Source organism: Vipera berus, assembly GCF_964194415.1.
Source record: "Vipera berus genome assembly, chromosome: 2".
Classification (NCBI taxonomy): Eukaryota; Metazoa; Chordata; class Lepidosauria; order Squamata; family Viperidae; genus Vipera; species Vipera berus.
Genome location: NC_138203.1, coordinates 287,932,574 through 287,948,275, shown reverse-complemented (window position 1 = coordinate 287,948,275; position 15,702 = coordinate 287,932,574). Strand labels below are relative to the sequence as shown.

Below are 15,702 nucleotides of genomic sequence, written 5' to 3'. Positions count from 1 at the left end.
ACCTTCTGATCGACAAGCTCAGCGTCCTAACCCACTGAGCCACCGCGTCCCGGCTAAGGGCTAGGCTTAGCCTATTGACGAGAATGCTTGGGGTAACACGATGGCTATCTTCCGATACTTGAAAGACTGGGAATAAATGGAAGCTGGTCAAGAGAGATTCAATAGCGAAAATAAGGAGAAATTTCCTGACAGTCAATAACAATCAATCAGTGGAACAGTTTGTCTCCCGGGGTCCTGACTGGTCCATTGCTGGAGGCTTTCGAGAAAAGATTTGTCCATTTGTCCAGGATGGTATAAAGCAGGGGTAGGCAACCTTGGCTCTTTTATGACTCGCGGACTTCAACTCCCAGAATTCCTGATGGCTGGCTCAGGAATTCTGGGAGTTGAAGTCCACGAGTCATAAAAGAGCCAAGGTTACCTACCCCTGAAAGTCTCCTGCCATGAGACTAGAGAAGATCTCCAAGGTCCCTTCCAGCCTTATGATCAGATGATTCCTTGAAAATGGAAGGATGGATACATTTAAAGCAGCTGGATTGAGAAGATTCCGGAGTGGCGGGAGAGGGAACAACAATTTCCTTCTTCCTGCCCCTCCCTCCATGGAAAACGGTCTCTTTTCTCACTCTCGCGCCAAGGGCAGTTGCATTCAAGCAGAATCCACCAGGGGGCTCCCTCTGCCAAAGGAAGGCAACACCAGGAGCTTCCCCATCGGTCCATTGGAGGGCGAACGTCACAGGAGGCGCGGCATCACTGCGCCTTGCCTCTCTAGGACGTGCACTCGCTCTCCTTAACCCTTCTAGCTCCGCGGGAGGCGAGGCTGCGGCAGCGTCTCGCAGGGAAGAGATTCACACGTGTCATTGGTGGGTGGCTGGGAGGGCTCTTCCCGTGCAAAGGGAGGGGGAGGAGGGGGAGACGCGGGCCCCGCCCTCCTCCGGGTCCCATCCCGGGTCCCATGTTCCCCAGCCACCTTCTCCATGCACGGGGTAAGCGGAGCTCCAGAGCAGCAGCAGCAGCAGAAGAAGACCCGGGGATTCCAGGAAGGCGGCGGGGATCTGGGGAATTCCTTCCCGGCCCTACTCGGGTGGGACCTCCGCTCTGCGCTTGGCTGAGCCGGTTGGGCTCCTGAGACAGGTTGTGTGAATCTGCCTGCGTGTCAGAGAGCGACACGGATCTCCAAAGGACACCCTGAAGAAGGAAAAGGAGGCATCCCCAGCAAAGGGACGTTTCCTGCTTTTTCCTTGGATGGGAACTGAGCTTTCTTGGTTTGTTCACCTGATTGTTTTTTTTAAAAATTCCATTGATATCCCGCCCTTCTCCGAAGACTCAGGGCGGCTTACAAGCTTAGCAGTAGCCTTCATTCTATGTATATGCCTGCTTATTAGGGCTTTCACACACACCCCAAGCGGCATTATTACAAAGTCAGCTTAATTGCCCCCAACAATCTGGGTCCTCATTTTACCTACCTCGGAAGGATGGAAGGCTGAGTCAACCTTGAGCCTGGTGGGATGCGAACCTGCACTAATTGCAGGCAGCTGGTGTTACTTAAGGAGGCATTAGCCCACTGCTCCACCAAGGTTTGGGTTTGGCAGGTTTCTAATTCTTGCATTTTATTTATTCTACCTTCTGCTGCACACAATAATAATACTATATTGTTGTTAGTTGCGAAGTTGTGTCCAACCCATCGCGACCCCACGGACAACGTTCCACCAGGCCTTCCTGTCCTCTACCATCTTCTGGAGTCCATCTAAGCTCACGCCTACTGCTTCAGTGACTCCATCCAGCCACCACATTCTCTGTCGTCCCCTTCTTCTCTTGCCCTCAATCTTTCCCAGCATTAGGCTCTTCTCCAGTGAGTCCTTCCTTCTCATTAGGTGGACAAAGTATTTGAGTTTTAGCTTCAGGATCTGGCCTTCTAAAGAGCAGTCGGGGTTGATCTCCTCTATTTATATATACACTATATTATATATTATACCATAGTATACTGTTTCTAATTCTTCACATTTATTTTCCATGGTCAGATATACAAACTGGAAGCCATTTGGTAGGTCTTCATGTGGAGACGAAAATCATCTCCTGGCCAAGGAGGACTGAATGGCTTGCCAAGGTCAGTCCTGGGACAATAGAAATGATCCTATGAATGAATGAAAAGGCGTTTGGAGATTCACCCGGTTGCTTGGGCCCAATTGGAGTTGCCCAATTGAGACAGAATGGAGACACAACTTTTAGCAAGTGAAGCAACTGGAAAAGGCTGTGGGGAGATCTGGGCAGGAGCTGGGCAGAAGATCCTGGAGGAGGAATCCATCATCCCTTCAGAAGTTCAGTCCCGCAACTTCAGGAGCCTCCAATACCAGGAGGCTGAGGGTCCCCGAGGACTTTGCGGCCGACTCCATGACTTTTGTAGGCGATGGCTGAGACCAGAAAAGCACACCAAAGCCCAGATGTTGGACCTGGTTGTTCTGGAGCAGCTCCTGGCCCTTCTGCCTGTTAAGATGGAGAACTGGGTGCGGGAGTGTGGAGCAGAGACCAGTGCCCAGGCGGTGGCCCTGGTGGAAGGCTTCCTCCTGAGTCAGGCGGAGGAGCAGAAGGAGCAAATTGAGTTGCAGGTGAGAACCCAGAAGGGGCTTGAAGGGAATAAAGATTATGTTTGAATTCTCCGTCCCCGACTCCTAGTATTCCATGTCTCACTAATTCTTGTAGGACTTTGTTCCATTCATGTCTCGCTCAACCTCATTGATGGAGATTGTGGGCTTTGATGTTGTGTTCACACAAGTATCCACTTCATGTTGTCTGATGTCTTCTTATTTTTTTCCCCTCCTGCCTATATTCTAAGTCCTTTCCTGTGGAGATCAACGAACTTGAGGGAAGGATGAGTCTGTCAGATCCCTCTCAGGAGCTGTTTTTCTGGAGGATCTCTCAGGAAGATCCAAGTCAGGATGCCTCAGAAGGTAATCAAAAGTTTTCCCAAACCTCCAGAAAAATCCCCTCTGTCTAACCTTCTCTATTTCTTCTCTTCTGTAGAGTACCTTCTCCTATTTTGTTAATTATGTGTTTTAAAATTCTGTATTTCTCACAGAGAAACATAGCATGAAGTTTTCTGGTCTTTATGGTAGAGCTGAAATACTGATTGAATCTCCAAATCAAGTAAGAGGAGCAAATTCATTTATCAATTTGTATTCTCCTTTCAAACTGGAATATATAGCTTTCTTCCTGTCCATTTTTCTCCTGTTTTCCTTTGGATCTGTGCCTGAGCAACATAGAATGGCCAATAGAAGATTCAAATTGCTCTGTTATCTTAGCTTCTCTGAAGTACATTGTTGGGGCAAAATTGTTTGTAATATTACCTTGAGTTTCTTAACAGATGTTTCTAAGATCAGTACTTAACTCTCCATTTGCTTGTTACTCTTCCTACTATTAATATACAATTACTAAGTTTTTAAAAAACTCATTCAAGAATTAGGAGTAACATTGTCACAGTAGTTGCAATCCCAAAGATGCTTTTTCTTCAGTTCAAGAAGCTTCTTGGCTGAGAAGCAAAACATCTTCAAAGAAAAACAAGAAAGTCCAATTGCCTCAGGAAAAAAAGCATCTTTGGGATAACTATGACCTGGATGACTGAGAATTTCCACAGACAGTGTTTGCAGTTATTAAACTTTTTTCTAATTCTTTGACTTGGAATTGTGCAAAAAATAACTAAATACTGACATTGGCACATTGCCCTTTTTTAAAACAATTTTTTAAAAATAAGCACATCAGATTAAAAGATAAATTGACCAGATAAAAAACTCTCCCAAGAATGTCCCAAATGTGCTTTTTCAAAAGGCTTCTTGGATGAGAAGTGAAATGTCTTCAAGGGAAAACAAAGAAAGTTCAATTGTCTTTACCTAGATAACTGAGAATCTCCATGCAGACTGTGCCAGAATGGTTCTGAAAGAGCACTTAATCAAGGGACATTTGGTCTGCAAAGTAATTTGTGATCCTCTGATTTGTGCCTGGATTTGATGAATAGGGGAGTAGTGGCTAAAATATATGAAGAGCGGTTGCAGGAATTGGGTGTGTCTCGTTTAATGAAGAGAAGGACGAGGGGTGATGTGATAGCAGTCTTCCAATATCTCAGGGGCTGCCACAAAGAAGAGGGGGTCAAGCTATTCTCCAAAGTGCCCGAAGACAGGACAAGAAGCCACGGATGGAAACTGATCAAGGAGAGAAGCAGCCTTGAACTAAGGGGAAATTTCCTAATAGTGAGAACAATTCATCAGTGGAACAACCTGCCTCCAGAAGTGGTGGATGTTCCAACACTGAAGGTTTTAAAGAAGAGATTGGACAACCATTTGTCTGAAATGTTATAGGGTTTTCCCTGCTTGAGTAGGGGGTTGGGCTAGATGACCTCCAAGGTCCCATCTGACTCTGTTATTCTGCTAGAAAGAATGCCCCCTCCCTTTCTATTTCTGGAAGGATTGAAGTCACAGAGGTGGGGATTCCAATGCTGATCTGCCAGTTGATTTTCTCCATATGCTGAAAGACTTTTGGGGATGGATGGATGGATGGACAGATCAATCAATCAATCAATCAATCCAGTAGGGTTACTTTCATTGAATGGTACTGAAAGTTCCACAGAATCAGTGAAGTTCATAAAATCTGCCCAGGATATTTCTTCAGTCAAAGACTTTGGGCTCTGTCCATTTTTTCACTTACATTCTGAAATCCTACCAAGCCCAGCGATTTAGCTTAGTGGATAACTTTGCTTAGGAGTATTTAAACATTCCATATTTTGTAAATCCTCCTGGGTCTGTTCTGCTTTTCCCCTCCCCTTATTCAGGAGGGTCCTTTGTCCTTCGAGGAGGTGGCCGTGCATTTCTCCGAGGAGGAGTGGTCTCAGTTGGACCCTGACCAAAAAGCGCTGCATTGGGAAGTCATGCTGGAAAATTATAGGAACGTGGCCTCTCTGGGTAAGAATTTGCTACTCCCCAATCAGAGAGTTTGGGAAGACAAGTTTGTAGTTAGGAGCCATTGGCTATTTTTTTAAATTACAATTTTATTGAAGGAATTTTATCAGGGTAAAACTAGCACATGTTTTGAAGAGGAAATAAAGTTATAAATGTATAAGTGGAAATCTCACGAGGCAACTGGACTTTCCTTGTTTTTCTTTGAAAAGAAAAGCTGCTTCAGCTCTGATGGTTCCACACCCATTTGCACTACTCAGGTGGTCCAGAAGACACAGATAAACCTCCAAGTGGCCTCAACGACTCCCTAAAAGAATGCAAATGACCATCTCTCTGCAAGGAGTATAAATCCTTCCATTCCCCACCATCCAGTCAAAGAAGCTTCTTGGATGAGAAGTGAAAAGACTTCAAAGAAAAACAAGAAAAGTCCGTTTGCCTCCTGAAAAAGCACCTTTGGGATAGCTATGATCTGGATGACTGAGAATCTCCATAGCCGTATAAGTAGAAAGTAGGAAGAAAGTAAAAGAAAAGGAAAAAAGAAAAAATAATTTATGAAGTGGCTCCCTATCTTCTTAACAGCAGTTATAAATGCAATTATGTTTTAGTCTCTCTCCCTAAGGTGACACCATACTTTTCTCCTTTACATTATTTATAATTTCGCCGTCTGTCTGAATTCTGTCATCTTCACCTTCGTGCCTCCATTTTAGTTATTTCTGTTCTCTCCAAAGATTCTTCCAAAATTACCGCCAAATCCTCAGCAAATTCTCTGAGTAGGGGAGACAAAGGGAATACTTATTTTGTCCTTTTTTTGTGTTTCACAAGGCTTGTTAAGTCTCCAATTATCTGGCCATTTTGCAAAGGAAAGAATGATTTTAACTTTTGTATAAAATTCTTTTCAAAATCTGTATCTTCCAAAATTTTAATCATGAAAATCCAAATTCTCGGATACCTTCTCTGCAGCTAAGAAGATCTGTGCAGCTTTTTTTAAAAAAAAAATGCTCAAATTTTCCACTGTTTAGAAATTTTAGTTAATTTTTCCTAGCTTTCCTATAATTTTCATTTTTTCTTTTCCTTTGAAGGCAATAATGGGCAGGAGAATGCAGATTCCAGTGAACCATTTCAAGCCTTCAGTCCTGGAGATGGAATGGAGCAGCCTGAAATTCGAATGAAACTAGAAAGGCATGAGAAAAACCTGTCATATAACTGGAATTGGAGAAGCTCACCTCCCATTGAGACGCCGAATCAAGACTTTCACGCACCACAAGGAAAAATAAAGTACAAATATATTGGGGGAAATGTAAAATTATTCGAAGACAAATTAGATGTAAGTGAATGGTACCCAACTCAAACCAAAGAAGATTATACATGTAGAAGCGATGGGCAAAATTACAATTGGACTCTCCCTCTTTCTCACAAAAATGGGCCCCTTATGTCTCATAAAATAATTCACACAGAAGAGAAGCCGCATAAATGTTCGGAATGTGGAAAGAGCTTCAGAACAAGCAGTCAACTAATCTTCCATAAAAGAAGCCAAATAGAGGAAGAGCCATATAAGTGCACAGCCTGTGGAAGGGGCTTCAGGAACCGCTGTGCCCTTACTTCCCACAAACAAATCCACACAGGAGAAAAGCCACATAATTGCACAGAGTGTGGGAAAAGTGAGAGCCTTTCACTTACATTTCACAAGAGGATCCACACAGGAGAGAAGTCATTTCAGAGTGTGGAGTGTGGAAAAACCTTTATTCAGAGCAGTCATCTTATTTTCCCCAAGAGGATCCACACAGAGGAGAACCCATGCAAATGCAGACAATGTGGAAAGAACTTTGTTAACGGCACTCATCTTAACTTGCATAAAAGGATCCATGCAGGAGAGAAGCCGTATAAATGCATGAAGTGTGGAAAGACTTTTGCTCAGAGCAGTCGTTTTAATTCCCATAAAAGGATCCACACAGGAGAGAAGCCACACAAATGTGGGGAATGTGGAAAGAGCTTTAGCATGATTAGTTCTCTTACTTGCCATAAAAGGGTCCACACAGGGGAGAAGCCATATAAATGCAGAAAATGTGGAAAGTCTTTTACTCAAAGCAGCCATCTTACTTCCCATAATCGGATCCACACAGGAGAGAAGCCACATAAGTGTGTGGAATGTGGAAAGAGTTTTACCACGATTAGCTCTCTTACTTGCCACATAAGGATCCACAGCGGGGAGAAGCCCTATAAATGCACAGAGTGTGGAAAAACTTTTATTCAGAGCCGTTATCTCATTTCCCATAAAAGGAAACACACAGGGGAAAAGCCATATAAATGTACGGAGTGTGGAAAGTGCTTTTCTCAAAGCAGTTCCTTTATTTCCCACAAAAAGATTCACACGGGGGAGAAGTCCTTTCAGTGCATGGACTGTGGAAAGTCTTTTCTTCAGAACCGTTATCTTATTTCCCACAGAAGGATCCACACAGGGGAGAAGCCATATAAATGCAGAGAGTGTGGAAAGAGCTTTGCTCAGAGCAGTCATCTCACTTCCCATAACAGGATCCACACAGGAGAAAAGCCACATAAATGCGCAGAATGTGGAAAGAGTTACAGCAGAATTAGCTCTCTTACTTGCCACAAAAGGATTCACACGGGGGAGAAACCATATAAATGCATGGAGTGTGGAAAGAGCTTCTCTGAACATCGGTCCCTTATAAGACATAAAAGGATTCCACACAGTGGAGAAGCCATAAAAATGTGTGAGGAGAAATGGCCTAATTTTCCACACAGAGATCCATTTGGTGAAAATCCATGTAAATTTTAGATTTAATTGGTTAAATCTATGGGTTTCCTGTTTGTGCATACCGAACTAGGAAAGAGATTTTACTGAGTCTGACCCACACAACTGACAGCCTCGGAGAGAGATGAATTTACCAATAGAAAAAAAAATGGGCATGTGCTTTTAATTATGGAGATTTTAGTTTCAACTGCCTTTTTACATGGTCAAGAATTGTACATGTCAATAACAGAAGATAGTTTTGTCTTAAGTTTACATTTGTTCTAGTTTCCAATTGGGTATCAATTCCAAGAAAATGGGCATTATAGGCGTTTCAGATTCTGGACTATATGAATTTATGAAGATGTTTATTGTGGTTTTTTTTTTACAAGTGAGCTTCTTGGTTCCCAATCATTTGTTCTTACCACTTAATCTTGGTTCTGCGGGAGGTATACGAAGAGGCAGACATGTACCTGTGGGCCTTCCCCAGGTGGGAGAAGCAACCAAATCTCTTTAAGACAAAGGTTTATCAGTCTTTCTTCCATTACAGCAATTGCATTTCGACTTTTATACCGCTTCACAGCCCTCTCTAAGCGGTTTACAAAGTCAGCACATTGCCCCCAACAATCTGGGTCCCCATTTTGCTGACTTTGGAAGGATGGAAGGCTGAGTCAGCCTTGAGCTGGTGAGAATCGAACTGCAGGCAGCCGGCAATTAGCAGAAGTAGCCTGCAGTACCGCATTCTAATCACTGCGCCACTAAGGTTCTCATGGCAAACAAGTAAGTAGAAATTCTCACTTCTCATAGTGTATAAACTTTCCTTATTTTGTCTCCTCTCTTTACAGTTATTTCCCACTTCCTTTCAGTCCTTAACACACTCACATTTTATCAGAGGGCCTTACGCTTCTGTCCTCACAAAAAGAAATGGCGCAGCAGAGATATACTGGGATCTGAAATGATATTGTAATCCAACGGGAACTCAAATTCCATTAGAGTAAATGGAAAGAGAATGTCATACCTGCCCCAATCAGATCCCTTAGGAAAGAAAAGCCTTTTGACTAATAATACACAATAATAACAATAACAATAAAGTTGTAAGGGACCTTAGAGGTCCTCTTTTCCAACCCCCTGCTTGGGGAGGGAACCCTATACCATTTCAGACAAATGGCTGTCCAGTCTCTTCTTAAAAACTTCCAGTGTTGGAGCATTCACCACTTTTGGAGGCAGGTTGTTCCACTGGTTAATTGATTAAAGCAAAGGTTTCTTTTACTAAGAGTGTTTGTTGCAGTAAATTCAAGCCAGCTCTGAAATCACTGCCCTCTCTGGATATAAAATAAGGTGTAGGTTTGCCCCCAGCCCATTCCCACCCCCACCCTGCCATGACCAGTCCGTTCCCAGCCAACCGGAGCTTGCGAAGACATAGAGATATTTGAGGGTAATCTGCATATTTTTCAGGATGCCTGGCTGTGGAATGCTAATACAAACAGGATCCAGCTGCTCCAGTCCTTATCTGTCATCCCCCCCCTCCCAATTTCCTATCATGTACACACAATGCCCCAACCACCAGTGCTGAAGAGGATGAAATTGACCGGTTCTATGAAGCCCTACAGCACCTTATAGAAGTAACACCAAAAAATGATGTCCTTATCATCATGGGGGATTGGAATGCTAAAGTAGGAAGCCAAAAGATAACTGGAATAACAGGCAAGTTTGGCCTTGGAGTACAAAATGAAGCAGGGCACAGGCTGATAGAATTTTGTCAAGAGAATACGATGGTCATAGCAAACACTCTTTTCCAACAACCCAAGAGACGGCTCTACACATGGACATCACCAGACGGTCAACACAGAAATCAGATTGACTATATGCTCTGCAGCCAAAGATGGAGAAGCTCTATACAGTCGGTAAAAACAAGACCAGGAGCTGACTGTGGCTCAGACCATGAGCTTCTCCTTGCAAAGTTTAGGCTTAAACTGAAGAAAGTAGGGAAAAGCACTAGGCCAGTCAGGTATGAATTAAATCATATCCCTGTTGAATATACAGTAGAGGTGACAAATAGATTTAAGGAATTAGATCTGATAGACAGAGTGCCTGAAGAACTATGGACAGAGGTTCGCGACATTGTACAACAGGTAGCAACCAAAACTATCCCAAAGAAAAAGAAATGCAAGAAAGCAAAATGGCTGTCTGAGGAAGCTTTGCAAATAGCTGAGGAAAGGAGGGAAGCGAAAGGCAAGGGAGAAAAACATAGATATGCCCAATTGAATGCAGAATTCCAGAGAATAGCTAGAAGAGATAAGAATGCCTTCTTAAATGAACAGTGCAAAGAAATAGAAGAAAACAATAGAATAGGGAGGACCAGAGATCTTTTCAAGACAATTGGAGAGATGAAGGGAACGTTTCATGCAAAAATGGGCATGATAAAGGACCAAAATGGCAGGGACCTAACAGAGGCAGAAGAGATTAAGAAGAGGTGGCAAAATTACACAGAAGAACTATACAAGAATGAGCTTAACGTCCCTGATAATCACAATGAGGTGGTCACTGACCTCGAGCCAGACATCCTAGAATGTGAAGTAAAGTGGGCCTTAGAAAAGCTGAGCAACAACAAAGCTAGTGGAGGTGACAGTATTCCAGCTGAGCTATTCAAAATCTTAAAAGACAGTGCAGTAAAAGTGCTACACTCAATTTGCCAGCAAATTTGGAAAACTCAACAGTGGCCACAGGATTGGAAAAGATCAGTTTACATTCCAATTCCAAAGAAAGGCAGTGCCAAAGAATGTTCAAACTATCGCACCATTGCACTCATTTCTCATGCTAGTAAAGTCATGCTTAAAATCCTACAAGCTAGACTTCAGCAGTATGTGGATCGAGAACTACCAGAAGTACAGGCAGGATTTCGAAGAGGCAGAGGAACTAGAGATCAAATTGCCAACATACGCTGGATCATGGAGAAAGCTAGGGAGTTCCAGAAAAACATCTACTTCTGCTTCATTGACTATGCTAAAGCCTTTGATTGTGTGGATCATAACAAACTGTGGCAAGTTCTTAAAGAGATGGGAGTACCAGACCATCTTATTTGTCTCTTGAGAAACCTATATGCGGGTCAAGAAGCAACAGTGAGAACTGGACACGGAACCACTGATTGGTTCAAAATTGGGAAAGGAGTCCGGCAAGGCTATATACTGTCGCCCTGCCTATTTAACTTATATGCAGAGCACATCATGAGAAAGGCAGGGCTAGATGAATCAAAAGTTGGAATTAAGATTGCCGGAAGAAATATCAACAACCTAAGATACGCAGATGATACCACTCTAATGGCAGAAAGTGAAGAAGAACTAAAGAGCCTCTTGTTGCGGGTGAAGAAGGAGAGTGCAAAACTTGGGTTGAAACTTAACATTAAGAAAACCAAGATCATGGCAACTGGCCCTCTCAATTCCTGGCAAATAGATGGGGAAGAAATGGAGGTAGTGACAGATTTTGTTTTCCTGGGCTCCAAGATCACTGCAGATGGGGACTGTAGCCAAGAAATTAAAAGACGCTTGCTCCTGGGGAGGAAAGCCATGGCAAATCTAGACAGCACACTAAAAAGCAGAGACATCACCCTGTCAACAAAAGTGCGTATAGTCAAGGCTATGGTCTTCCCAGTTGCAATGTATGGCAGTGAAAGTTGGACCATAAGAAAGGCTGAGCGCCAAAGAATTGAGGCCTTTGAACTATGGTGCTGGAGAAGACTCCTGCGAGTCCCTTGGACTGCAAGGCGATCAAACCGGTCAGTCCTAGAGGAGATCAATCCTGACTGCTCTTTAGAAGGCCAGATCCTGAAGCTAAAACTCAAATACTTTGGCCACCTAATGAGAAGGAAGGACTCACTGGAGAAGAGCCTAATGCTGGGAAAGATCGAGGGCAATAGAAGAAGGGGACGACAGAGAATGAGGTGGCTGGATGGAGTCACTGAAGCAGTAGGCGTGAGCTTAAATGGACTCCAGAAGATGGTAGAAGACAGGAAGGCCTGGAGGAATGTTGTCCATAGGGTCGCGATGGGTCGGACACGACTTCGCAGCTAACAACAACACACAACACTTTATTGCCCTTTCATCTTTCCCCCTCTCGTCCTTCTCCCCTATCTTTCTTTGGATGCCTTCGAGGCCCCAGCCAAGCCAGGCAGAGCTGACAAGAGATGGAAAATGAATTTGAATTGTCCCACTGAATAACTGATATTGAATTAAAAGTGACAGCTAAGAGTTCCAAAGATGCTTTTTCTGAAGAAGCTTCTTGGATGAGAAGCGAAACATCTTCAAAGGAAAAACATCTTCAAAGGGAAAAACAGGAAAGTCCAGTTGCCTCGTGAAAAAGCATCTTTGGGACTGAGAATCTCCAGCTAAGAGGGCGTGTGCTTTGAATCCCTCCCTCCCTTCGTCTCAAGTTAGGAATATTCAGAATGAGAATGAAAACCACTCTAGAGACGCTGCAAATGATCCAGCAAGGAGGAAGACATTTAGAAATCAGCAGGGACCAAAATAAAATAATACACGTGATCAAACACACAATGAGGATAGGAACTCCTCGTGGGATGTAATGATACCAAAAAATAATCCAACTCTCATCCACTGTAAAGAACAGAGACCTGAGTTAATCAGTTGACTAGAAGCAGGGACCCTTTTTTGGTCAAAGGCTTCTCATGATGTGTGAGAATAACAACATTGATATCAATGTAGAGTGAAGAGTTTTAAGAGGAAGAATTCCTCTATCACACACAAAAGGAGCCAGAATGGTGAGAAATCCCCAAAATTCAGGGGCAAGTTTTTCCCCCCAAGTGTTAAGACCATTATTTTGGCTTTCTGTGCTGTGATGAGCTAAGACAAAAATCTATTTAAATAAAATTAAATATCAGTGATGTGGTTATTTTCATGGCATGTATTAAATCCTTCTTCTCTTTGGTTGCATCAAAAATCACTATGTATGAAATTATTTGGAGGACTTTGGATGGGTGGGGGGACAGATTTCAGGGCTTCAGAGGATCCTGCTGTGCTTAAGCTGTGGAAGTAAATCTGATCCGGATTACCTACGGGAACACCTGCGGCCGGCGTCAACTTCCCTCCGTCCAGTGCGCTACCACAGAGAGGGCCTCCTTAGGGTGCCACCGGTCAGAATGTCGACTGGTGACCCCCAGGGGGAGGGCGTTCTCTGTGGGCGCGCCAGAACCGTTTACTGGTTGAGCTCCGGATGGCTTCCCACCTTCGCTCCTTCCGACATGATCTAAAAACTTATTTATTCGAACAAGCCGGCCTGGTCTGATGGGTTTGGGGTTTTAATCATTGATTTTAACTAATTTATTGTATCGGGCACAATTATTTAATTTGTTTTTAATTTTTGTATCTTGTATTTTTGATATTTATTGCCCTGTACACCGCCCTGAGTCCTTCGGGAGAAGGGCGGTATATAAATCAAATAAATATAAATATAAATATTAAAGAATTGGAAATCAGATTGGCAGTCAAAAAAATTAGACAACAATTACAAGGAAACTGGATAGGGCTCTACTTTAGAGCCTGGAGTGAAATTTACTCAAACATGGGTTAGCAAGTTTCTAGCTGTTATGATCCAGGTTGCCTAGGCAGAAACAAGCTACAATAGAGTCCTTTAGTGCTCTGATAAATTCCACAACAAATGGTCCTACAATGGCTGGTAAAGCTCCACCTCATATTATAGAATAGAATAGAATAGAATAGAATAGAATAGAATAGAATAGGATAGGATAGGATAGGATAGGATAGGATAGGATAGGATAGGATAGGACAGGACAGGATAGGGTAGGGTAGGATAGAATAGTAGAACTAGAACAGAATAACAAGAGTTGGAAGGGACCTTGTGGGTCATCTAGTCCAACCTCCCCCTGTCCAAGCAGGAGACCCTACACCATTTCTGACAGATGGCAGTCCAGTATCTTCTTGAAAGCTTCCAGTGATGAAGCTCCCACAACTTTAGAATAGAATAGAGGTGGAAGGGATCTTGGAGGTCTTCTAGTCCAGCCCCCTGCTCAAACAGGATAACCAGTTCAGACAAGTGACTGTCTAGTCTCTTCTTAAAAATCTCCAGTGATGGAGTGCCTACGATTTCTGAAGGCAAGCTGTTCCACTGGTTGATTGTCCTCACTGTTAGGAAGTTTCTCCCTTAATTCCAGGTTGCTTCTCTCTTTGGTCAATTTCCAACCATTGTTTCTTGTCTTGCCCTCTGGTGCTTTGTAAAATAGTTTGACTCCCTCTTCTTTGTGGTAGCCCCTCAAACTTCTCAAGGCAACTTCTGTTCTATTGCTTGATGGAACATCCAGAAAATGCCTCCTTATTTCTAGGTTGAATCTCTTCTTAATCCGTTTCCATCCCTTATTCCTTCTCTGGTCTTCTGTTACTTTGGAGAACAGGTTGATTCCCCTCCTCTCTCTGAAAGCCCCATATATATTGGAACACTGCTATCATGTCTCCCCTGGTCCTTCTCTTCAACAGACTAGCCATGCCCAGTTCTTGTAACCTGAAGGCAGCCAGCCACAGTCTAGCAAACAAAAGCCAGTAAGCAACAAAACCAATTTTCACAGGCAGAAAAGACATCCAAAGACAAGGTACAAGCTCATGGGGTAAGGTCCAGAGTCAATGTCCACAGGGCATGGCAAGTCCACAAGGCACAGGCAGAAACAAGAGCAAAGGCTGATTTTTTTTCTAAAGCCAGGGGGATTGTATGCCAAAGCAAATAATTGTTCCTGACAATCTGATTCAAGGTGCTGGTTCTTACCATATTTTCCAGCGTATAAGACGACCCGGCGTATAAGACGACCCCCTACTTTTCCTGTTAAATTATAGGGTTTGGGCTATACTCACCGTACAAGACTACCCCTCTTCCAACGCACACCAAATAAAAATTAAAAAACATCAGATTTGATTTTAATATGGTAATTTTATCAAATGCTTATGACATGCAGGTGCTTAGTAGGAAAACTGTCACTTATAAACATAAGGCTGTTTGTCATCAAACATGTAAACATAAAACAGTACAAGTGGATTAAACTTTTCCTAATTCACTCTAAAGCTGAAAGGAAGGATAAGACAATAAACCCATGGGAGCTGCCATGCTGTTTGTTTTCTAAGCTGTCAACCAAACTGGAACTGATGATGATAGGAGGAAGATAACAAACAATAGAGAGAGAGCAAGTGCCGGGCAAGTCCCTGGCGAGTCAGCAACGCCCATCGTTAACTCCAAGCTATTTTTACAGGATTTGCTGGCGTGACAGTTTCCCTTTAAAAGCCTTCAAAATCCTCCTGTTCATCATCTGATTTCATTAGTACATCAATGACATCTTGTGATACACTTGTAAGGCAGTCATCGTATGGATCTAATTCCGTATCAGATGGTGTGGTCTCAGCTTCGGCTTCCTCTTCCTCTTGCCACAAGTAGTCGTCCTCCATACCATCTAATGAATTTGATATGCCACACTTCTTGAAAGACTTGATTACTGTTTCTGCATCAATATCATTCCATGCTTTTATGACAAACTTGCACAAAACATCCAACTGTGGAGCACGCATGTTTCCTCCTTTTGTGAATGACTTTTCGCCGCTAACCATCCACTCATTCCACTGTTCTCGAATGCGATCTTTAAATGGCTTATTTAGGCACACATCCAGTGGCTGTACCAACAATGTCAATCCTGCAGGAATAACTGCCGCATCTGTGTTCATTTTTGCCAGCCTTTGCTTGGTGCTGGGAGTTAAATGAGCCCTAAACATATCCCACACCAGTAGACTACGTTTTTGAATAAGTCCACCTGGTCGCCTGCTCCATACATTATCAAGCCATAGCTTTACCCCTTCTTCATCCATCCAGCCTTTTTCATTCACATGTACAAAACAACCAACAGGGAACTTGAGTTTCGGCATTGTTTTTCTTTTAAAAATAATCATTGGTTTCAGTCTGGTGCCATCAGCTGTGCATGCCAGTACCACTGTAAAATTGGACTTCTCATGTCCT

General features: G+C 43.2%; 1 protein-coding gene across 3 annotated transcripts in view; it reads left to right on the top strand.

Moving 5' to 3' along the window:
* Window positions 1–2,125: 2,125 nt before the first annotated feature.
* The window catches only part of LOC308661727 (zinc finger protein 24-like), a 765,670-nt gene continuing 752,093 nt past the window's right edge, over window positions 2,126–15,702 (top strand). The window contains exons 1-5 of one of the 3 annotated variants that reach the window (XM_081316889.1): window positions 2,126–2,600; window positions 2,828–2,942; window positions 3,071–3,138; window positions 4,814–4,943; window positions 6,017–9,189. In XM_081316889.1, coding sequence (XP_081173015.1) covers window positions 2,205–2,600; window positions 2,828–2,942; window positions 3,071–3,138; window positions 4,814–4,943; window positions 6,017–7,731 — 2,424 coding nt within the window. In that variant the 5' untranslated portion in view covers window positions 2,126–2,204 and the 3' untranslated portion in view covers window positions 7,732–9,189. Of the gene's footprint in view, window positions 2,601–2,827; window positions 2,943–3,070; window positions 3,139–4,813; window positions 5,965–6,016; window positions 9,190–15,702 lie in introns of those variants that run through there. The other 2 variants (XM_081316890.1, XM_081316891.1) reach the window with 2 other exon arrangements.